At 38.0% G+C, this 23895-nt stretch overlaps 1 protein-coding gene across 1 annotated transcript in view; it reads left to right on the top strand.

Moving 5' to 3' along the window:
- The window catches only part of washc1 (WASH complex subunit 1), a 72606-nt gene that overhangs the window by 41968 nt on the left and 6743 nt on the right, over positions 1-23895 (top strand). Inside the window, exons 3-9 of the mRNA XM_088924016.1 lie at positions 3547-3658; positions 4861-5007; positions 13535-13671; positions 15150-15285; positions 20170-20374; positions 20959-21141; positions 22354-22512. Coding sequence (XP_088780142.1) covers positions 3547-3658; positions 4861-5007; positions 13535-13671; positions 15150-15285; positions 20170-20374; positions 20959-21141; positions 22354-22512 — 1079 coding nt within the window. The remainder of the gene's footprint in view (positions 1-3546; positions 3659-4860; positions 5008-13534; positions 13672-15149; positions 15286-20169; positions 20375-20958; positions 21142-22353; positions 22513-23895) is intronic.

The following is a 23895-nucleotide window of genomic DNA, read 5'->3' as shown; positions in this document are numbered from 1 at the left end:
AAATCTTAGGCTTAGTATTTTTTGGGTGTCTAGTCTTATGGGATGAAAGTTAAGTGAAGGATTATTCATAAAGATGACTGGCTGAGTGGCTGTATTCATGCTTTATGCTTTGGAGTGAGCTGTCAGGTTTGCCTCCTGGCCTGTTTTGAAGTAGGAGCTTAAAGCTGATCAGTTCTCCGCAGCCCTCCTTTGCCTCATTCCAAGCCTGTCTTATGGCAGTTTTTTTGTTTCATTGTTGTCCTCCTTCAGCTTTTTTTCTGTGTGATAGCAACATACAAGGCCTTTTGAGATGAATGGCTCAGTAAATTGTGGCACATTTTGTAAGCGCTGATCTTTATGTCTTTGACAGTGGCTTTTAAGCTTTTCCTCAAAACCAAGGTGTGCATTTTAAAATGGGAAAAAATATTTCCAAAGAGAAACCTGGATGATTAAAGCACGTTGTCATGAAAGGAAATCAGTCTGAATCAGCATCATTTTACTATTGTTTTTAAAAATGAAGGGCTTTGCTTTTGTTTAGTTTTGGTTGCCTTCAGGGAAAGAATGCGGTAGGTGAATAGGGGATATTATTAATGCTTAAAATGTCTTTATTTTGTGATCCTTGATTAACCAAAGTGAAAAGGAAGTGTGTCATATCTTTCTAGTCATAATAGGTCTTTATTTACTTTTCAGATAATTTTACCTCAGCAGCTATTAGTTTAACCAATCAGTGGAAGAGAAGAAAGCAGTTCTCATTTTCTTTACTTACTACCATTACTCTCCTAAATAAAACTGTTCTTAACATTCATTCTGTTGGATTGCCATTGCTGAAATACTGTATGGAAATTGTGTATTTGCTGTCTGTGACATTTATACAAAGGCTGTTTTGCAAAATGCCAGTGATTGTAATGCAGCTCTACAATAAGTGGTCTGCAATCAAACAAACAACTAAACAGTAGCTACCTGTGTACTGGTAAGACAGAAAAGGTATTTAATTTTCCATAATAAGTAGTAAGTAATGTTGGCAGGCTGTGGTGGTGCACTGCTGGTAAAGGAATATGCTGTAATGGTCAGTAAGGTCATTGGGCTGCACTGATAAAAGCTTGAGTTGCAGTGATGTCCAGTTGGTTGGGGCTGTGCTGTAAATGTGCTGTGCAGTAACTTCCTGATTGAACTGTAATGGCATATAAAACCATTTTATTAGTCTCTCCAAATCTGCTAAGAGTCATATCTATAGTATATGGATTCTTGTGATTTACTTCTTTTGTTTAAATTTGAAGTTGGGATTCCTAGCTTGTGCTGTACCTAAGGTTAATGACTGTAGACTTGTTCAATAGAACAAAAAAACCCTTCTCAGACAGATCTCACAAATCAGACTGCATACCACTCGTGGCCTGAATGGTTGTTCAACTTTTACAGTATCTAAATATTTTAAAATGAACTCAGTGGCTTATTCCACATTCCAGTGCCATGATTTTCTGATTAACTCGGTTTGCTTTGTTATACAGCTGTCAGGTGACACCACCCAAATATAATGACTTGTTTTTATCGCACTTACAGTAACACTATTCTTGCTTCAATATGTAAAGTGATTATAAAATCCACTTTTCTGTATTATTTTTTTTTACTTTTGTAGCGGCGAGGCTTAATAATAAGGCAGAATTAAGTGTTTCTGAGCTTCCCAAATGAGGCCCCATTTCTCTGTTCATCTCTGTGGTGCAGCCACAGAGAGACCATTAGTGCAGGGTGATTTAAGGTTTCCTAGGACAGCTCCCAAAGGGGGATGCACTTAGCTAAGTCTGGCTATCATGATCAATGGTCATCCATTGGCGCCTATCTGTCTAGGGAGTGCCAGTTGGACATCTGGACTGCATTCCTAAGTGTCAGGACTAAGTGACTCATATCTCACCGTGGTCAACCAATCAGGGACTGGTAGGGCCGAGTAACCCACGTGGGACTCTGATGCCCATGGAACTTTCAGCCAATGAATGAGCTGAAGTTCCTCCAGGTAAAAACAGGCAACACAGGCCTGGAGATTCAGATTCAGATTCGGGAGATTCAGTAAGATTCTGGAGAGGATTCTGTGGACTTTTCTAAAGGGAATTCAAAGGAGAATTCCAGGGCAGGACAGCCCAGGAAAAGAAGGCTCCCAAGGGCAGGACATTCTCGCAGCGCGCCTCCTGACCATCCTGAGACTCAGCCCGGACAACCACGGAACGGCCAGTGTGTCCGAGTGCCAGAACTTTCCTTTGTTCTAAGAGTCTAGAGTGGAGGTTGCCAGAGAGTAACCAGCAGCAGGCCTCGTGAACAGGTCGGAACTGTGGACAGCTGAATCACTATTCAGAACTAGCTCTTTATCAGGAACGACCCGGTCCTCTTCCTGACTTGCTGGGACCCACAGTCATCTTTTCTCCTGTGCGCAAACTTTGCTAGTTAAAGCCAACACTAACTAGCAGGCCAGTGAGCATCTGCAGCGCACCGTCGCAAGCCGCACAGCACAGCCTGGCACCGAGCCAGACAGCGCGGATTGGACAGCAACAGCCTGCAACTGTTTCTTTGTGCCCGCAGGAGATCTGAATCCCCAGAAATTGGATGAGTATTCAACTTCAATGCATTACAGCTCGAGAATTCAATTGTTATCCCAACCAGTTGATATCAATTTAATTCCTAAGAGTTATGTACTTGTTTTGAGTATCTAATGTAGAAGTTATAGCCAAGTTCATTTATGAAACGGTCTTAATGAATGATATACTGAACGTATGTCCTCTTGATATGTGTAACTCTTCGTAACTGATTGAATATATACCTTTTGTATTCTGATAACCCTCACGATAAGATCTGTTAGGTTTACATGCATATTCTATGTATTAATAAATGTATCCTCGTGTATTAGTACCTGTGTGTGTGCGTTGTTTGAGTTATGTCGCATGGTTGGATTCTAAAGCCATCAAAAGAATCAACTTTGTGATTTACTGCTACAATTGATAATTGTCTCAGTAAATGCCCAAACCCCACAGAACTGGTGCCTTCAGAGAGCCACAACGTTACATATTTGGCTTCCCTGAACGGCTATGAAACATTACACTTTAAACAAAATAAATATTGCCAGAGTGCTTGAGATTGAAAATGATAGACACAGAGTCCTAAATGTTTTGTGCCACTAAAAACAATTATGAGATGTTTCAGGTCTGATTCACCAAAAGCTGGCTTTCCTCTAGGATGCTGCTTTCACTTGTCTTTACGGAAAGAGAAAAAACATCAATATGAAAAGCCATTGTGACAACCAGTTAAGCGGGTGAATTTTAATCTTCAAAAGAGCACTTAGGATCAACGTTCTACAGTTTTTGTACATTTAAGAAACTTTCTGTCATGCTTCACACAGAGTTTATCAGAGAGCAGAGCTATGCTTTGAACATGTCCCTTAACTGCTATAAGTTAAGTGCTATAACCTGTGCTCTTTGTAATAATGTTGTCTTAAGTGTTCTATGGATTTCCTGTAAGCCAGAACTTTCGTGCTTTTTTCCTTCACATTTTGATGTCTTGAAAATTGGCATCCCTCTCCTTTTCCAGGGTTTCCCAAAGTGTGGAGAAGAACCGAACCCAGCTCCAGGCAGTGACAGATCGTATCCACCTAGCCCAGGCCCGTATTGATAAAATCAAGGGCAGCAAGAAGGCCACCAAGGTAACAATGTGATGTGATGTGATGTAAGTGTGTTCCTGCACAGGCTTCTCTTAGAAACACAAACTCTGTGGGACTGCTGAAATGAAAGAACTAAACTTTTTGTCAGTGGTCAGAATTCAATAAAACAATTTACCCACCATAGTCTGCCGGAGATAACTTTAAAGCCGTTCTTACTTTTACTTTTTATTATTTTTACATTAATAGACTGACATATATTTTAATTGAACAGTATGTCTTCAAAACAAGATATTTTGTAACACATTATTCTGCATACTTGCTATATAAAAGAATGAAGTAACAAGATATGTTATCATACTTTTGTACCATAAGAAACAAGTCATTTGTAATTAGTAAATAAGTCATTCACATTTAATCTAGCAGTAAAAAATGAACCTCTTGAAAAGCTCAGTTGAATTTACTGTGGTTTTAAAGTATTTACTCAATGGCAAGCAGTGTTAATTAAACATGAGCTAAATCTAACTTGTTGTACAAACAATTTCAGAGCATCACCAGGAAAGATACCCAGCGTCTGGTGATGTCTATGGGTCGCAGACTTCCGGCAGTCATCAACTGCAAAGGATTTGCCAAATTTTATTTAAGATTATGTTAATGTGTCCAATTACTTTTGGACCCACGGAATGGGGGGGCTATGTATAAAAAGGGCTGTAATTCCTATATGGATCACCCAATATACTGTAGATGCAAATACCCTCAGATTAAAGCTGACATTCTGCACTTTAACCTTATAGTCAGTGTTTCATTTCAAATCCAATGTGCTGGAGTACAGAGTCAAAACAGCAAAAATTGTGTCAATGTCCAAATACTTACACTGCACTGTATGTGCCGTAAGAGGTATGATCCTATAGGTAAGATGTTAAACCAAGGTCGTGACTACATAATCTCAATGCACTGTGCATAAGAGTAGAACTTTTACAAAATTCTGCTTTGTAAAATTTGGCTTACATACTGTAAAGTTCCCCTTAATTCAATTGGAGAAGTAATTTCTTACTTCTTCAGTGATCTGCAGACTTAGTAGGGAAGCAAGTGTATAATGGTTATCATGTTCTACCTTGGTAACTGGTGGATTTTGGTCCTATCCAACATATGAAACACTGTGGGATAAAAAGCACTATATTAATACGGACAATTATAAGTGATTGATAAATAAGAAATTAAAATTTATTTTTTCCATCTTTTGATAGGTATTTTCTAGTGCCAAGTATCCTGCTCCAGACAAGATGCGGGACTACTGCTCCATCTTTGCAGGAGCCAGTGACCCAGCAGCACAGAAACGCCCTCGTTATAAAGTGCAGGGCAAACACAAACCTCTGGATGATAAAGCACTGCAGGTACACCTGGAAAACAACATTCTTTACTTAATCTTCTTCTCCTGCATGCAGTCTGTGATAGGTAACTTTTTTCCACGATAAAATTTTGGTAACAGTTTCTGTCACTTTGTTAATGAAAATTAATGGAAAAATACAGCTTCAAGTTCAAGTTCAAGTTTATTGTCATTATACTCATATACAGGTATATGGTATAACGAAATGCTATTTAGCTAGCTCTCAGACGGTAAAACATACAATAAAAACAACAACAATACAATTGTATAAGAAAAGAAAGACAGAGACAACAGGTAATGTGCAAAACAACAATAGGTAACAGGTAATATGCAAAACAACCTCAGATGTGCAAAATCATACAGTACATCATCAGAATGAAATAAAGGATAGAAAATTATGGGGAGTGAGCTTCTTGACATGAGAGGTAGAGGTAGATTTCAATGTGTGTTTGAATTTTGGTAAGAGAGAAGGCACTGTGAGGTTCAGATCGTAGGCGAGAGAGGCTGGGAGTTTAATAGTTTGATAGTGCAGGGGTAAAAGCTGTCTCTGAGTCTGGTAGTCCGGGCCCAAATGCTCCGGTACTGTTTTCCAGATGGTAGAGGGTCAAACAGCTTAATGTCAAAAGGGAGTACTGTACAAGGTGTAAGATTTCAAAATGCTAACTGTTTTATCAGTTGACTGTCTGTGTTAGTCTGGATATATGGAGTTTGGTTTTGGGTACTCTGGGTGCTCTAGTTTACTCCCACAGTTCAAAAACATGCTGATGGGTTAATTGGCTTCTGGCAGAACTGACCCTGGTGTGAGTGTGTGCGTGTCTGTGTCTGTTTGTCTGTCCTGTGGTGTCCCATACAGGGTGTATTCAGTCTTGCACCCATAGCTTGCTGGGATAGACTCAGGCTTCCCTGCCTCCCTAAAGTGGATGAAGCGGTTAGAAAATGGATGGATTTTTCTGTGTAGGAATCATAGTCTTTCTCTGAGAAGCATCTGAATGGAAAAATATGTACAGGCTGAGGCCTCTATTCAAATGACAAGATTTTTAATGTTTAATGAATTTTTAACAGCACAATGCTGCTGCACATAATCCCATATCAGAGCTAGATATCTTGACAAGTTAATCTACAGCGTGAAAGGGGTCTAGTCTTGCCCGGGTGCACAATTCCCTCTTTTGTCTGTTGGCATTTGTTTACCTTCAACTGCTTGTATAGACAGTGGAGTATTGGGGGTAAAACTAATGCTTGTTTCTTTTTATGCTGCACAGGGTAAGAAGTATTACATGTGCATCCATTTGTACTGATGTTCTTGCAACCGAAGAGCCAAAAGCTGAATATGACCTGTCAGAACAGTTCAGTGGAGGATAGACATTCATTAATCTGTAGCCAAATAATTGCTACTGTGCCTAAAAGCTCCTGTCCTGTAGATAGTCACATGTCTGGCATTCTTCCTAATTATGCCCCCAAGTGTCCCATAGCCATGTTAGCCATCCCAGCTGTTAGGTTCAAGAAGAGGAGAGAGGCACTCTGCGCTCTGTCATATAGTTTGTACCTTATGCAATATGATTATTTAGCAGACAGAGTAATACAAGGGCCACCTTACTAGAGTGCTTAGACTTCAAAAGTCATCACAGTCAATTCTGGTAGGATGCCTTTGGCCTGCGCAGCTGTTACCCCGGACACAATTAATTCTGCAGCCTGGAAGCCAGAAAGGAACTCAGGAAGGGTTAAGGCGATCTTTGTTCTATAGTGCCACCTGCTGCTGACTTTGCACACCAGCAGATAGGGATGTCAGAATAGCGCAGATGGAGATGATGTATGGATATTGTTTAAAATAGCACCAGTTGATTGAACTTCACTGCCGTGATAGCCTGTTAATGAAAACTATAAAAAATTAGTCTCTTGTGTTTTTTGCTTTATTGTAACTACCTGGTACAGATCAGTTAACATTATATTATTTAAATTTGGAGTGAAATCAAATACGGTTCTAAATATTTGCAGTTCTGGCACAATGTGTATATAAAGCTAAATTCATACGTACAACAAAGCATATGATGTTAGTGTGAAGATCTAGAAAGAAGAATTAAAAGTGTTAATGCGATTATTAAAAAATGTGAAAACAGGCTGTTCTTGGTGTATGATAAGTTTTGGAAAACTAATCTTAGTGTTTTATCTGTTATTCTTAATATGATATCACAACTTTAGCCCTAGGTTTTATCAGTACATTTAAATAACTGAACCACAAATATTAGGCATATCTGTTTTAGCATCAGATACTAGCCATCTAAGTGAGACTGGTAACTAAGAATATCGGATTGGGTACTAGTATTTGTGCTGATCTCTGAGGTTTCCAACTCAGTGAAGACTCCTAAAATATCTATTTCTTAATCACACAATACTGTATATGCATCATCACAATAACATCCATGTTTCTTTGCTGCCTTTGTTATTTTTTTCATTTAGTACCTAAGGCATTATTTATAATTCATATCTTCAATCCTTCAGTCAGAAACCTTGTAGAATAAAACATGAAAACGCATCTGGTAAAAACTGCTGAGATATTTATCTTTTGTCAGTGACAGATGTTGTTACATTTGTTGTTGGGCTTTATTTTCTGCAGCACTCTGTTTATAATGAATTAGAACAATTAACTAAAATGATACCACCTATCATTTCCTGTCTTTTGAAATAACCATACTTGGAACAGTTCTGAGGCTGAAAGAAGTCTGTCACAGTTAAACTTTGTTTCTTTGCCATTTGATGATCCCACACTTACATCAGTGCTCCAGGTTAGAATGTGATATACAGTATATGGTAGTTATATTTATGGTGTTATAGTACCTTTTGGTATAGTATGTTTCTGCTAAACCATTGAACACGCATGATTTACTATGTATGTAACCTTCAATTTAAAAGCACCATAAGAGTCAGTCAGACCTCTAACCTAGAGTGTCATGTTTTGGCTTGTTTGTATCCTTTCAGTGTGCCAGCTTTTACCATTTACAAGATTTTCCTGTAACCCATTCCCACTTAAATCTTTTGCTCCCTCAAAACCTCATTGTAAAAAAAATGTAACCTCATTTTCCTGAGATATCTGCTTTCAGCACATTGCTTTATCTTATGAGTATTAATGACTGTACTGTCTTCATAGGATACAGTATCTTGCAGTTGTTAGTTCTGTTTTTATGGTGAATTACTGGGCTGAGTGTCATGTTTAAGTGGTGCAAACTGAGTATGTTCACTTTTGAAAAAAAACATTATAATACTATTATAAAATAAAAATACAGTCAATGCAAAATTAATACAGTTTTTAAAAGTAACTTCTCTTGACTCTACTTCTGCAGTGGTTGTGGGAGGCAGTAATGGGATTGTGTGGTTATATTAGTATAATTTAATATAATTTTTTAGGGTATTTGCAAATGCAGGAATTAGTGCCAACTGGGATCCATTCTATTTAGAATATGCCAATGTGCAATTTGTGAAGCTTGGGATTACAAAGATAATTACATTGCTTACTGCTGCTCTAATATTGCTGTAATATGTGCTAATAAATAAATAGCAGTTTACACTCAGAAGTGTAAGCAATTTAGAGCAGTACATTTGTTGTTACCAACTGACTCATTTTATGTCTGTTTTAGCAATTTCTTTTTTGTACATGATTCATGAAAAATATTTAAGCCCATAATGGCCTCTGTTAATATTAAACAGCAATTAAGAATAATCCTTTCTAGTCATATTACCTCTCAGAGTTATATAAAGATTAAATTATCCTCTTGGAGGTGATATTTTATAAAACTACTCATTATGCAAGCCAGAATGTGGTTGCTAAACAATTATCATTGTGCTTGCCAAAAAAAATTTGAGTGTGAACTCTCTCAATTTTTATAGTCAGTGGACCCGTGATTGTGAGTGTTCTCACTTATCATTAGAACTGTCAAAGTTGGATGGAACTATAAATATTAAACCATCAGAAGCAATAGTTCTCTGCATGGTAACGGTTTGTTACTTTCCCACTTGCTCTGCCTTTTTTGATAGAGTTAGGAAAGTAATAGATTATTTAATGATCTACTAACATTTTTATGTATCGACTACCAAATTATGTGCTGCTGAAGAAATTGCTAACTTTTGTAAGTACAGCGTTGCTCATTTTTTGTTCTATTTTTTTTCTTAATTGCTCTTCACTTCTTCTTGAATGTTTCCAAGAGTGCAAATTTGTTAGATGAGTTCCAAGAGTTACATGGTGTCAAGAAGTGCATGTTAAGACACAGCTTGTTTAATTCTGAGTGATTCATTTAAAAGTTATCTACAAAAATTCAAGGTAAGCTTAATGCTTAGGATTATGACTGTCCTCACGTGAACGAGGCACTTATTGTTAGATTATTCAGGTTACTTCAAAATAGGCTAAACAGATTTTACAGGTAATTGTGTAGTGGTTTGTTATTTTTTATGTAGTGTACATGCAGTTCAGTTAAGGTGGATCTGCAGTCCCAGTTTCTGAGACCAGTTATTAAATCTCGGTAACAAACTAAATTAATCTACAGTATCACGAAATTGTACAAATTCCGAATTAAGCGCAAAATCGTGAACTTTGTGACAGTACTGTATGGTCTCCATTTTGTCTAATTTTCTGACACGGCCCTTCTTGCTCACTACTCACTGTAAGAACTAATTCAATGTGATGTAAGGGTGAATTAGTACAGGTTGTGCAGCAAACAATTCACCACAGAAATTTGCCAACATGATTTGCATGCAGAGCTAACAAGTAAGTAATATTTGTCGGCAAAACCATCTTGAAGTCGAGAGCAATATTTCTGTTGGATTAAATGATGGGGGTACAATGCGTTACAATGTAATGGATGTTTAAAATGTAATAGGGCCCCTTCACATCACTAGAAGTTTTGTTGCCCCGTTCTTAATCCAGGTGTTGCACATACCTGGAAATTTAGTTTATTTTGTGATGTAAATTCAAGGTTTTATAGATTACTGTGTACAGTACATTTTACATTTTCACTGTGGTTTGAAATGCACTCATCAATGCCAATTCTTTCTAACCCTGAAATATAAAAATAGTGTCACAGTTCCTCCTTAACTGAGAGGAAATATGTGTAAACTAATTTGTGATATCCAACTAATATATGCAAAATCAAAATGCTTTTAAACAGAACACAGGTACACCTAATCACATTGCTTCCAATTACATTCTTCAATTTAGTATAGACTATGTAACTAATCTGCTGTGATGGACTTTAACCTTCTCTTTGCTAACAGTATTTATTGAAGCTCATAATTCAGTTTCATCAAAGTTATTATTTATAGTTTCTCCCAATATTATTGTCTCATTATATTTTTGCATCGGCCAAAAATGTCCATGGCTAATACTTGTTAACTCCCATACATTAATTATGTCTAACAAAGAAGTCAGTCAGAAGTCTGAGATTGTGTCTTTATGCTAACGTACTACTGGATAATATTAGTTAAAGGATTATATGTTCACTATAGTTTGAATGTCAGTAGGATGCTTGTTTTAAGGAAATTTTAATGTTAGACCCTTAGTTGCTTTAAAGCAGTTTTTTGAGTGTTCCATTCCTGTTTATGCTTAGCACCGTTGCTAAGCAGCAGAAGTTTTTATTTCTTCTATCTCCTACAGAGCACAAGGAAAAGTGTTTTCAGGAGACCAAAGGTTAATTAATAGGAGTTAATTGAATTTTTGTCCTCTTATACGTGTGTTTCATAGTAATTTTCTTTTTATTAACTGCCATCTGCTTTTGATAAAAGCTGAGCAGACGCTATGCTCTGGTCGGCTCTCTTTGATGGTGAATCTTTAAACAGAATTTTTAATCCCTGAAGACTATTTACATGTGTTCATGTATTATCCCGTATAGTTCATTTGTTTGAAAGCCTGTGATAAATGGAACGTTACTTCTCATGAGGGCCTTGTTCATTGGAAAAGTGGAAGAGAAGATGGACTTTTCACATGCTCATGCAAATATTTAGGCTGATCCAAAGAAAAAGACAGGGATTCGTACCTACAATTTCAGTTCAATGACCTACAAATCACTTCACCAGATAAGATTACTTCCCTTAACATCATTATGAAAAAATTATATCAAAAAACAAAACTGCTTCTAATCAAATTGATTTTTTTAGAGTTCATTCCAGATCGTTTCAGGTATACGTTATTGAATCTAAATTGTTGGGTCTACATTTAAGAGTTAAATATGTTTTCTGAACTCTCAGACCTCTGTTACAAATTGTTCCTGTACCTCCTGCACCATCTACCTCCTGAGAGCTTTCTTTTATTTTTGTTATTTAGTAACAGAAATTATTGATTTGATTTGTATGGAGATTACTCTAAAGAAAGAGTATGAAAGCTCTCAGCTGCATATGCTGAGCAGTGGTTTCCAGAACTTTATCAGTGTATCTCTGCCTGTCTTTGTCATTATTTTTCACTCCAATCATATCATCTCATGTCATTTCAGCAGATTTGGTCTTGTGGCTGGTGAGACTAGTGCAAATAACCCACACCCAAGTGCAAAATAACCCACATTTTTATACTATTTTGACAGTCCTTCTCAGATAGCCTTTTCCCTTGAAACTGAAAGTTGTGTTTCAATCAAACTTAATATTTTTAGTACCACTTCTTGACAATTTTTTCTTGTCTGATAAAAAGGCTTTAAACCACAACATTCCTTCATACCTACTATGTGCTGTTTGTTTAATGTGGATGTTTCAGGTAGACTTTCTGTCAATTCTGGCTACAAAATGTTGTGTTTTGGATCTTTTAATAGCCACATTTTAAACTTATTTTCCTCAGGGATCTATGTAAGGACCACTGCTCCTCTTAATTTATACAAAGGATCTGAATTCAAGTATATTTTTAACAACAAACTAGTTAAGTTTACAGAGGGTACCAAACTAGGAAGAATAGCAAACACTGTAGATGTGGCAAATGATATCCAAAAATATTGACATATAATTCAAGACTTTGCAAAAACCTGACAGATAAAGACAAATGCCAGGTTTTACATGCAGGTAGTAAAAACCTAAAATATAAAAACAAAATGTGAAACACTGAGTTAGAAGTAGCAACTTATTAAATGGTTTTATGTTGACATATCATTTAAATCTAGACAGTGTGGGGGAGCACTTAAAAGGGCATAAACAATACTATTTATACAGTTAAACACATAGAATTTAAAAAAGGTTGTGATTTTTAAAAAAATTCATAACACACTGGTAAGGCCTTATTTAGAATGTTGCGTACAATTCTGGTCAACATTTTATAAAAAAGAATACATTGCTGCTCTGGAGTCAGTCCAGAGAAGAGCAACCAGATATATTATGGGTTTTAAGGGTATGTACACTGCCAAGCTGAAGGAACTTAAACTTTCTAGTGTTGATCAGAGAAAACTATAAGGGAACCTGATACAAGTATTCAGAATCCTCAAAAGCATTGATAAAGTCAACCAAGCAGATTTCTTCAGAATGAATAGTGAAACATGAACCAGAGGGCACAAGTACAGAACACGCTAAAAATGCATGTAAAACCGAGAACAGGAGGCATTTTTTTACCCAAAAGGTAAAGCCATGTTAAGGCTTTGGCTTTCAAGAAAGCTGAAGGTTTCTTTCAAGAAAAAGGCTTTATGAGGTCTTTGGGGTTGATAAGCCTCTTGTTTGTAACCTTTCTTATTTTTGAATAGCTATTATTATTTTCTGCTGATTTTGATCTACTGTACATTCTTCAATACAAAAAAAATCTTGTCCATCAAGTCAAAACTTTGTACATCAAACTTGTCCAGAACACCTTATTAACTCACCATTAACAACTCCTAATGATTTTTCAAGCCTCTTTAAGTGACACAGCAGCTGGTTGTCTAGAACCTACTGGCTTTTCTCGTTTTCCGGGACATTTAGACAGTTCTTTTGTCTCGGTTGTCTTCAGAAAAGGAAAATAATGCCTGAAATGATCAAGAGCCTCTTGTGATGTGTTGTTCGAAAGGAGCATCCAAGAAGTGTTTTTCTCAGTGCTTTTATTAAGGAACATCCTTAAAAAAGGTCCTATTCCCCTTAGTCATATCAATTTTGCATGAATGGAGGTTGATGGAAAGGCATGTAAGAGAAAAAAGCCCTGATAAAAAATGAATGGAAAACAAATGCTAAGCTGCTGAGCTTGCAGCTGATGCCAAAGTGCTGGCGTGTGTTAAATCAGCCTTTGGATTGCCTTGACGGAGATCGAAGCTGACAGCAGGTCTTACGCAAAGGGAGGTTATGTACTTTCTAAAGGGGTGCTGCTGTTTCTAACATCAGTCTGATTCAGGGATTATACATTTTTGAGTTTAAAACAAAAACGCAACACGAAGCTCAATTTTAGCAGGAAGAACAAATAAAACAATAGCACATATGATGAATACAGTATGTGTTCCCATGTTTCGATTTCACCCATGTAAATTTGACCATTCAAAAGGGACTCTTCCTGTGTATGTGTTTGTGCCAAAAGTGAGATGTGATTTTCTCTGGAGAATAATCTTTTACTCTTTCCACAGGAGAAGCTGATGTACTTTCCCATGTGTGTAAATGCCAAGAGACACTCAGAGGATGAAAAAGAGGAAGGACTGGGAAGCCTGCCCAGGAACATCAGTTCAGTCAGCTCACTGCTCCTCTTTAACACCACAGAGAACCTGTAAGCTTGGTTGAAGTCATACATTAATAAATGAAATGTGATTTTGTTTAATATATGTGGGGCCTGAAGGACTTCAAGTTCAAGAGCATATCAAAGTAGTGTTATTTGTCACATCTCCCTCCTAGAATGTCAATTTTGTGATCCCTATCACTGTATCCAAAAAGGCAGCGTTTGGTATTGATTTGGTGTGGCAGTTGAGGAGAGCTAATGACTCTGTGTGCAACATTACAAGAAGTAATAGCAATTCTCCTTTGTAACAATTAATTTTGTAGCACATTTCTAAGTAGTCTGTCCAAGAAATGGTTTACAGGAAGGGTACAACCACAGAAGGTGTGCCCTTTAAGTTTGCAGTCTGGGAAAGTTTGCACTCTGCATACTTGTCCCTCAAAGTTATGGCAAAGGACTTGCTGAAATGGTCTTATTTGATCAAAATGAACAAAAGCTAATAAAGAGAAACCTTTCATTCTTATCCTCCTAATCAGAAAATGGGCAAATCAAGCACTGCTTGTTTGGCAGACAATCTATAAGCCCCATTTCACAGTAATGGAGCTGCTTCAGGCATTCTAGGCTGCTTTTGAATGTTTCCAGGACTAGTGGCAGACAAACAGCTGTTCAATTAAAGATAAATCACTTTCTCGCTGAATTAACTGTATTAGATTGAAATTAGAACTCTAATTGTGTCACAGCAGTAGTAATGGTCTAATTATTATTAATATTTTATCCACTGGATCTTTGGTCTTCGTTTCCCACTTTTTTGTCTTAAAACCTGGAAAAGGCAACATTGTTTCATACTGTATGTGTACATTAACTGTCATGCTTTGGTTACTGTTAGAAAAATTGGAGTTAATCTTGTCTGGTTGTTTTTCACTCTCAAGTGGCTGCAACAGCTTTAAGGCCTTTATCATGATGATATAAAATCTCACTAGCAAGCCTGCTACTTCTCAGCATCCAAACGGCATCAATAACGTACAGCAAAACTACACTGCACAACCCATGACAGAAGATATCCCTTTTGGAATCAGGAAAACATTTCTTTTTCAGACAGTTCCTGCTGTCTTGTCATTTTGTTTGCATCCTCTATCATCATTCTTTTATCTGCTTTTATTTTGTTCTTCTTCATTCTCTTTTTGTTTTCACTAGCTATGGTATCTGTCTTTTTAGGCTCTGTAGCACTGTCTAGACAGTGATTGATTCTGTGCCTTTCTTATTAAGTAAATGTCTGTTTCCGTCACACTGCATCAACATTTTAAAATATTTCTGTCCTTTTTTATGTGCTCTTTGAATAAACTGAAATGTCGCCAAGTCAAATCAGCTGGTTTTGTACAACTCATGAAGAAAACTGTGTTTGTGCCTACAGCTGACATACAATAGCTAAATTAAGCACCTGGGCTTTATTTTGAAAGTACCCTGTAGCCAGATACCCCTTTATTGAGTCATATTTCCATGAATTTCTGTCACTTCACTCTCTGTCAAACTAGATATAAGAAGTACGTGTTCCTGGACCCACTTGCGGGAGCTGTGACAAAAACACACACCACCCTAGAGACAGAGAAGGAGGAGAAGCCCTTTGATGCCCCTCTGTCCATTACGAAGAGAGAGCAGCTTGAGAGACAGGTATCACTCTTTTTTTCCTCCTTCCTTCCTCCCTCCCTCCAATTGTCCTAGAGCACAGGGGTCTGTTCAGAGCTCAACGATCTGAGAGATGAGCAGATAATGGAGAAGCTTTGCCAATAAACGCTTGAAAATTGACAGCCAGTAAAACCATTTTAATGATCACAGAACAGATGTTTAGCTTTTCAGCCACCCCCCTTCAGAACCGTGCCGAATTGTGACATTAAAAAGAAAATTAAACACTTTACTGATCTTCCTTGAATCTGGAATTAAATGGTTTGTTTAAAGGCCAAGCTTTCCCTTCCATTTATTTTGATATAGATCAGTTGATTAGTTGATCAGCAAAAATTAGCAGCATTGTCAGAAGATGCAAATGAACCTAGTGAAGGTGAAAGAATTGAAATTTAAAATTAAAGAACTGAATTAAAAATTTAAAAGGATACTTATTTTATTAACCTATCTATCAAGCAATAGTTATTATTTTCCTTCTTGCAACGATGGCCCATTTTGTAGAATTATATGTGTATACAGTACGTGGTTTTTGTGGGAGTAAGTGACTAAAAATGTGTTAGCACATTTGCAAAGAAAAATGGAAGAAACTCAAATCATGGCCATGTGCAAAGTTAGTTGGGATTTATCCAAAGTCATTTGCAGCTCTTAATTTTATTTTAAATTTTTATTTTTATTTAAAATTAAAATTTTTATTTTTGTTTACAGTTTTTTGCTGAAATTAACCTTGTTTTACCTATAAAAGTGTTCTGTTTGTGCATCTGATCATTTGAATTTAAAAAAATAAATTTAAAAAATGTGCATACTTCATGTGTAAGTTAAACAACATTGAAAACTTTTTCAAGGCACTATAAATTCATTTGGAATTAGCCTATTATTCCACTTGTTGGCATGACGATATTCACATTTACATGTTTGGGCAGAATTAAAGAAAATGATGCAAAACATTCTACGATAGGGCATTTTTTCAAATTAGTGCTAATCAATCTTTTCAAAATCAGGTGGGAATAACTCAAAAGAGCTAAAGATTAGAAGTCAGTGCTACTCTCTATACAGTATAGTACTTTGCACTTTAGGAGTGATGAAACTGCAAAAGTAAACTTTAATTCACTGCTTGAGTAAACTTCAGGAGCATTCTTCAAATGACTCTTGAGTTAAATAGGACAGGGCATATCAAATTCTTGGGTCTGTTCCATTCTTCACAAAAATGTAAATCTTCTTGTCAAGACATGCTTCAAATGAAACAAGTACTCTTGGCTCTCAACAGCTGGCCAATGACAGTGCAAAAAAATGATGAAAGGGATGATAAAGTAGGATTTTTTTATCTTAAGCCATGAAGTTAATACTTAACATTCACTTAATTTTGATATGTAACACTTATTCTTAAGAGTTAACTTAAGAGTTCTCTTACATCTGTGAGTTTCCAAAATACATTTTTTTAGTTATTGTATCACAGGATTTTAGTTTTCAAAGTGTTGCCATTAATATTAAGTGCAACAACTTAATATGTAAATAAAGCATTCCTTGAGTAATAAATGAATAGGCTCCAAATGATTTCAAGGTACAATTGATAGTGTGAATAATCAGTGAGCATTGCTGAAATAGGTAAGGTTAGATATACACTAGAAAATAGCCTTTAGTCACTTCAGTGAAATTGACCATACCACTTTAGTTAGCCAATAGAGTTGGCTTGAGTAGCCAACTCTAGCATAGAGCTAGTTCAATATTTCTGCTCAGCATAGGCATATGTTAAAAATATGAATTGAAATTGACTGTTTATGTAAAATAATATGACTAGTTCATATGAAACCTAAATATATTTCGGTATAGTTTGTTTTTTTTAAAATCTACCTAAGTATGCGCTAAAATGTGATATGGCCTTTCTCTTGTTTAAAAACAAACTGCCTATATAAGCTCAACATCTGGTGGTCAAAAACAGGTTAAGTGTTATCACTGTGTCTTTGGGTACTACCTGTTCTGCTAAATAAATGGCTGGCTTTTTACTTGAGTTAATAGAAACACAAATGCTAATTATTGTTCATCTATTGCTATTTAAAATATTTCAAACTATTTTGGTGTTCATTTTCTGAGTATCTTGGTACAGCGGATGACTACATTAAAGATTAACAGTTTAAGTTTATTCATGGTTTATACATGCAGTACTATGCTGTACAAAAGTATTCAAACTGCTGATGTCATATGATGTAATTTAGTGAAATTACTAAATGTTTTTTTTTTTATTTATGTGCACTTAAAACTTATTCAAAACCTGAAAGCTCAGTTGAAGACTTCTAATGATAAGATAAGATGTGGTAAACATCAGCAAAAACTCAAGAGAAAAATGAAATATGTTGATTGCATAAGTATTCAAACTTGAGAACTAGGTATTTGGTGGACCTTTGGCAGCGATTACAGCCATAAGTGTTTTTGGGTAAGTCTCTACCAACCTTGCCTACTGGCTTGGTACCATTTTTTCTCTTTTTTTTGTAGATTTGCTTGGTCAATGTGCTATTGATCACTAAAAGACTTCAGTTTTCATGGCTTTCCATGGCATATTTGACTGAGCCACTCAAGGATATTCACTTTCTTATTCTCAAGCCATTCCAAAGTAGCTTTGTCCTTGTGCTTGAGATCAGTGTCTGGCTGAAACCTGGCTATATGGCCCCGTTTTAGATCTAAAGCAGGTTTTCATCTAAAATATACCAGTGCTTTGCTCCATCTATGTTAACATCAATCTTGATATGCTTCCTAGTCCCTCCTGATGATATAGCGACACAATGCTGCCATCACCATTCTTCAGAGTAGTGTTGATGTGGGTGATGCACTATGTTGGGTTTCCATCAATTGTTGCTCTTCATATTTAAGATGGAAAAATGTTCTCTTGTCCAACCACAAATTATTTTGCCACATGTTTGCAGTGTTTTTTCTGCTTTTAATGGTTGACTTCATGGTGCTCAGGAAAATATTAAGGGATTTTGAAATGTTTTATGCTGTCCCCCTGATCTGTGATAACTGGGAGAGCCATGGCATATCTTTTACATCATTTTCATGTTCATCAAACCATTCAGTGACCACTCCTTCCCTGTGGGTGAGGCCATTATTATCCTAAAGAATCCATTCCCGTTAGGATAGAAATGTTTCACCATAGGATGAACATGATCATTCAGAATGGCTTTGTGTTTATTGGCATTTACCTTGCCCTTTATGGTTTACCTTAACTGTACCAGGAAAATGCACCCCCACCCCATGACAGAACTGCCAGAACCCTTCACCAGGCACTTAAGCTTATACACTTTTGGGGTGTGCCACACATGTACTCGTCTGTTTGTTGAGAATACGGTGGAGGATGACTTATCAGTAAATCACAGCCTATTTTCTTTGCATCACTTTACTCACAAAAACGCATTTTAGTTGTAATAAGGTGTTTATAGCCTAACCCTATACCCTAACACACTTCCTATCCCCAGGACCATTAACCACAACTTTTCCATCCTACAGGATGATCCCTCCATTGGGGCCCTCTTTTCTGATCGCCCTATCATCTCATATCGCCGACCACCTAATCTGCGTAACCTCCTTGTTCACAGCTCCCTTGACCACCCTCAACAACCATCCACACCTGGCACTTTCCCTTGCAACAGAACTCGCTGTATCACCTGCAAGTACACATCCACCACCACACTCATTCAAGGCCCCTCAGGACAATTCCGGATCACCCAGACAGCATCTTGTACCTCCAGCAACCTTATTTACTGTATCTCTTGCAGTAAATGCCCAGCCATCTACATTGGAGAAACAGGAAGGAGACTCGGAGACCGGTTCAGAGAACACGTCAGGGCTGTGAAGATTAAAGATCTCTCCAAGCCCATTGTTTCTCATTTCACCTCTGACGGCCACGACCACTCTAATCTCTCCGTCTGTGTTCTCAAAGACAGTTTTCCGAACTCATACATCAGAAAGACCACCGAAACTAAAATTATTCTGCAGCTAGGATCACACATTCTCCCTTCCCTTAACGACAGACTACTGTTCTTTTAAATTTTCTCCATTCATTGGAAGTTTCATTTCACACCTCTCTGCACCCATTCTGACTTCACACCTCTTGATTGGCCTCTCTTTCTGTCCCCTGCTCCCGCCTCTCACTCCTCCTCCCTCCCAACCTTTGTTCTCCCGCTACTTTACCTTTGCCTACTGCCCTGTCTCTCTCACACCTGAAGAAGGCTCCACGGCCGAAACGTTGTGTTCTCTTTCTTCTTTTTTTCAGCATGGAATAAACCTATTACTTGTTCCTCATAAGGTGTTTATGCAGTGCAACCCTATGATAGTATCCTTCTCTATGAAGTTGCTTGTCATTTTACTTTGCATCTCGAATGAATGTACGGACATTATTGTCAAGGCGTTTGCACTTTCATCCACAGTTGCCCCTAGCTGATATTGTCTTTCCCTCAGACTTCCATGCCAGCATCACCTCAACCACCGTTCCTTGCGAAACATCAGCACGTCTTCATTACTGAAACTCCTGCCAAACATTCTCCAGCAATCACTGAGATTTTTTTAGACCTGGTAGCCAAAATAATGGGCAACTTATTTAACTCAGGAACCTCACCTGTGTGGAGGTACAAGGTTTCAGTATCCTTTGTATCCTTCATTTACTCAAGTCTTTCCTTTATTTTGCCTGATACCTGTATTTGCATCTTTCTTTTTGTTTTTTGCTTTGAATGTGTGAATGGCATTGTGTTTCTAACAAAAATTAATTGTCACTTCAAAGTGTAGTGACCGTTATATTTAATGAAATATTCATTATAAATCAATGAAATGTGATTTATTTAGGCCCCGTATTTAGTATTTAGCACATATTTCCTTCTCTCCATTCTTCAGACAGCCGAGAACTATTTCTATGTGCCAGATCTGGGTCAGGTGCCCGAGATTGATGTGCCCTCCTACCTCCCGGACCTCCCTGGCATTGCGGATGACTTGACCTACAGTGCTGACCTGGGGCCTGGCATTGCGCCCTCGGGGTCAGCCACTGCCATTCCCGAGCTGCCCACATTCGAGACAGAACCTGGGGAGCTCGGCGGGTCAGGTGTGTAAGTACAAGTGGACAACTGTTTATTAGACCTCTTGTGGACTCCCTGTTTTGTAAAAGGGAAGTATGGTTCAGATACAAGTTCAACTTGTGCTCGATGGCATGCAGGTATTTTTCTCTCGATCATGTTGGATTCTTTCTGTCTTCTGTTTTGATTTTCTGCCAGGCTTGACATTCACAGATTAAATCACCTCATCACCTGTACCCAGTCAGTAATGAGGTGTTTAAGTGCTCATGCAACAGTCACAGTATCACTGTCAGTCATGAATGATCAATTCATTAAAATGCCATTAAACATTAAAACATTTAATCAGTATCCAAAAACCCATATATTTATTTAAAAAAACATTTAGGCAGAGTGATCCGTTTTGTTGCTGCATATCTATATAACTTCTTAAAACAGACAAAGCAGAAGCTATAAAAAAAGTTTTAAGACCATATTTAATTATGTCAATAGTCATGGAAACGTACAGAGCATCGTGATTCCCATTGCTGTAACTACAAATTGATGACCTTATGAAATCCTTGAAGAATCTGTTGAAATGTATAAATATGATTGACCTTTTTTTTGTTTTTTCCAGACTTGCAGTTTAGGGTTGAAGTTCCTCCTCCACCCCCTCCTCCTCCACCCCCTATTGAAGCCTCTATCCAGAGCACAGTAATCCCTCCTGGTGCCCCCCCAGCTCCCCCTCCACCTCCTCCGCCACCACCAACTCTACCCACCCCTGTCAGTGGAGACTTGGGTGGCCAGCCTGCATCCACAGGTTCGTCCTTTTCTCTTATGAGTTATACTGCACTACTTTACTGTGAATAACGTGCATTATAGATTGGTCTTTTGTGGTTTTAAAGTATCCTGTTATAGCTTTTCTGGTGGGCTAATGAAGCCCCAGATTGAAAAGAAATGGCTACTTTCAGAATGCTTCCCGCTGTGATACTGCGACATTGCTTTTGGAGCCTTTGAATGTAAGTTTTTTTTTTGCCCCATATGACTCCGCCCAGAAGCTTTTACCCCCTTGACAATCTGTATTGACCCCAGCTCAAGGCTTTCCAATGTCGTATATGACTGCTGCATTGTTTTTTCATTGTGGGAAGGAAAAAAGAAACAGGTGAAATCTGGGAATTGTGGCAGTTAGTACATTCAGAAAAAGAGAAGACCGGAGCCTTGAGCCTGTTGTGTGATCTGCTGTGAATGTTTTCATTCTGCCCTAAGCATATTTTGCCTTTTAATCCCATCATTTCTTTCAGTTATGAAATAAAATATTACTTGCTGGAGACTATCCATTTTCTTAACCTGAGCAACACTAGTATTTTTTACATTTTTTTCTTTTCCCTCCAAGGCCATCATTTTATTGCAAGAATTCTGTATGCTATAAATCCTTTATTCTAGGATATGGATGCCTCCTTGCATTTTGCTTTGAAAACTTGGGGGTGCCCTTATTTCTCTCAAAACGTGCCACCTGTGAAGACCCTTCCTTTAAAGTTGAATTTACCTGCAGTCAGAACCAGAGCTTGTTTTCTATGGGGGCTTAAGAATAAAGTGCTCTGTTAAATCAGTGCGCTAAATTAAATCTTAAAAGGGGTGAACATGTAAATCCTGTTGTACTGTTCAAAGGCACAAATCACTGCCATCTGGCTCATGTTCATTTCCAGTGCTTTGTTTTTTAAATCTGTGGGCTTTAACTCCTGTTCCAGTCTTGTACTCCTGTAACCGGGAGCCCAGTAAATTCTGAAAGTAATTTGTTCTAAAGCAAAGCCAGAGTCAGGGATTTCTTCTTCTAATTCCTCTCCTGTCCTCTTCAATGTGAACAGTTGAACAGAATGTGAACAGTTTATGGTTGCTCCTCTGTCTCCTGCTGTTGCACATCAGGCAATATTGAAGGTATGAGCAGTGGAGACGTTTGGAGCACGTCTGTGGGTCTGTTCACCTGTTCATTTCCATCACGCACCTCCGTCTTTCATCTCGCCTTGCCATGCAGGGCCCGTGCAGGGGGCACCCTCTGAAGTCGTGAGGCCCTCGGATGGCAGAGCCAGCCTCCTAGAGTCCATTCGCAAAGCTGGTGGCATCGGCAAAGCCAAACTCCGGAACGTGAAGGAGCGGAAGCTGGAGAAAAAAAAGCAGAAGGAGCAAGAGCAAGGTAGGGCCCAGCCTGGGCACCCACCAGGCAGAGCGAAGCTCCACGGCGAATGTCCATCACGGCCCCAGCTGGTCTGATCCGTGATGAGATCTAGGACAGCAGTGCTTTCTCATCGGGTTATAACAGTGTTGAAGCCAATACAGAAATAATATATATAATATATTTTATTTTGAACTGTTACGCACCCCAATAGTCTGGGGTATATGGAGTGCGAATTTCAGGCGTGCAGGAAGAAATCTTTGGTGTGGGGAAAAGATAGTTGTAACAAATTTGGATAGGTAAACAGAAGTGAAATATGTTCAATTTGAAAAGGTGACTGTATGGGGGAAGAGGAAATATGAGTGGTGCCAAAGGAACGAAAATAACATACAAAATGGAGCTGGCTCATTAAGTGAAGGGAAGCTGACCTAACTACAAAACGAAACACTCGGTCTTAGGGATCTTCTAACGCCCTAGCTAACTTTCACTGACTACCCAAAAGCATACGAGACAAAAGGCACTCACCCATCCTAAACTAGTGTTTCTAATACAAAGACCAACTACCTGTGCACAATGTACCCGACAACTTTTACTAACCCTTTACACAAAAATACACAAATGAGCTACGAATACAAATAAGGGAAAAGACACAAGGAATAGGGTACAAAAGGGCACAGAGGTTGATATAACATGTTTGGGTAAGGTAATAGCGAAATAAAGTGTAATACAAATAAACTAAAGTAAAAGGAGGAGAGAAACACAAACCAACAAAGCCGAAACTATGTGGAAACACACATACAAAGCGAAACAAATGAAAACGAAGAGAGACGAAGCTGAAGCTGAGCCGAGCAGAACCGAAGTCTAGCATAAGGCCCCCTTCATTCTGAAAACCAAAGAAGTTGAGTTCTGATTGGTCGAGAAGCTGATTTCGAATGACGTAATATGGCAAGGTGGATGAATTAATGATCCAAAGGGGAAGGAGGACAACCAAAGTCAGGAACTGTGGAACATTCAATCAGAGCAAACACACATGGACCACACTGGGACATAACATGAACATTAAGTTCAAAATAATGTGGTTTAATTGTTTATAGGTTAGGTATCCCCACATGAAACCCAGCATAATTTCAAGAAGAAAATCTGAAGCCTAAAAATGGGCTATAGTAATGGATCTTGTTTACCTTCCTAGCCTTTCCTGCAGTCAGCCTTTGCTCTGTTTTTAGTTGTATAGAAAAGTCAAATCTTAAGTTTCGTTCATTCTAGAGAAACGAGTGTGTGGATAGATGTCAGCCAAAGACATGATGCATCTTGGGCTCTATCAACAGGGGAGAAAGCTGAAATAACCATATGTGTGGAGAGCTATTAAGTTGTCCGGTTATACAGGGTGGGTCAGTGAAAAACTGT

Source organism: Atractosteus spatula, chromosome 8, assembly GCF_055471065.1.
Source record: "Atractosteus spatula isolate fAtrSpa1 chromosome 8, fAtrSpa1.hap1, whole genome shotgun sequence".
In the NCBI taxonomy this organism is placed as follows: Eukaryota; Metazoa; Chordata; class Actinopteri; order Semionotiformes; family Lepisosteidae; genus Atractosteus; species Atractosteus spatula.
Note: the sequence above shows the minus strand (reverse complement) of the source record. Positions and strands in the feature narration are given on the sequence as shown.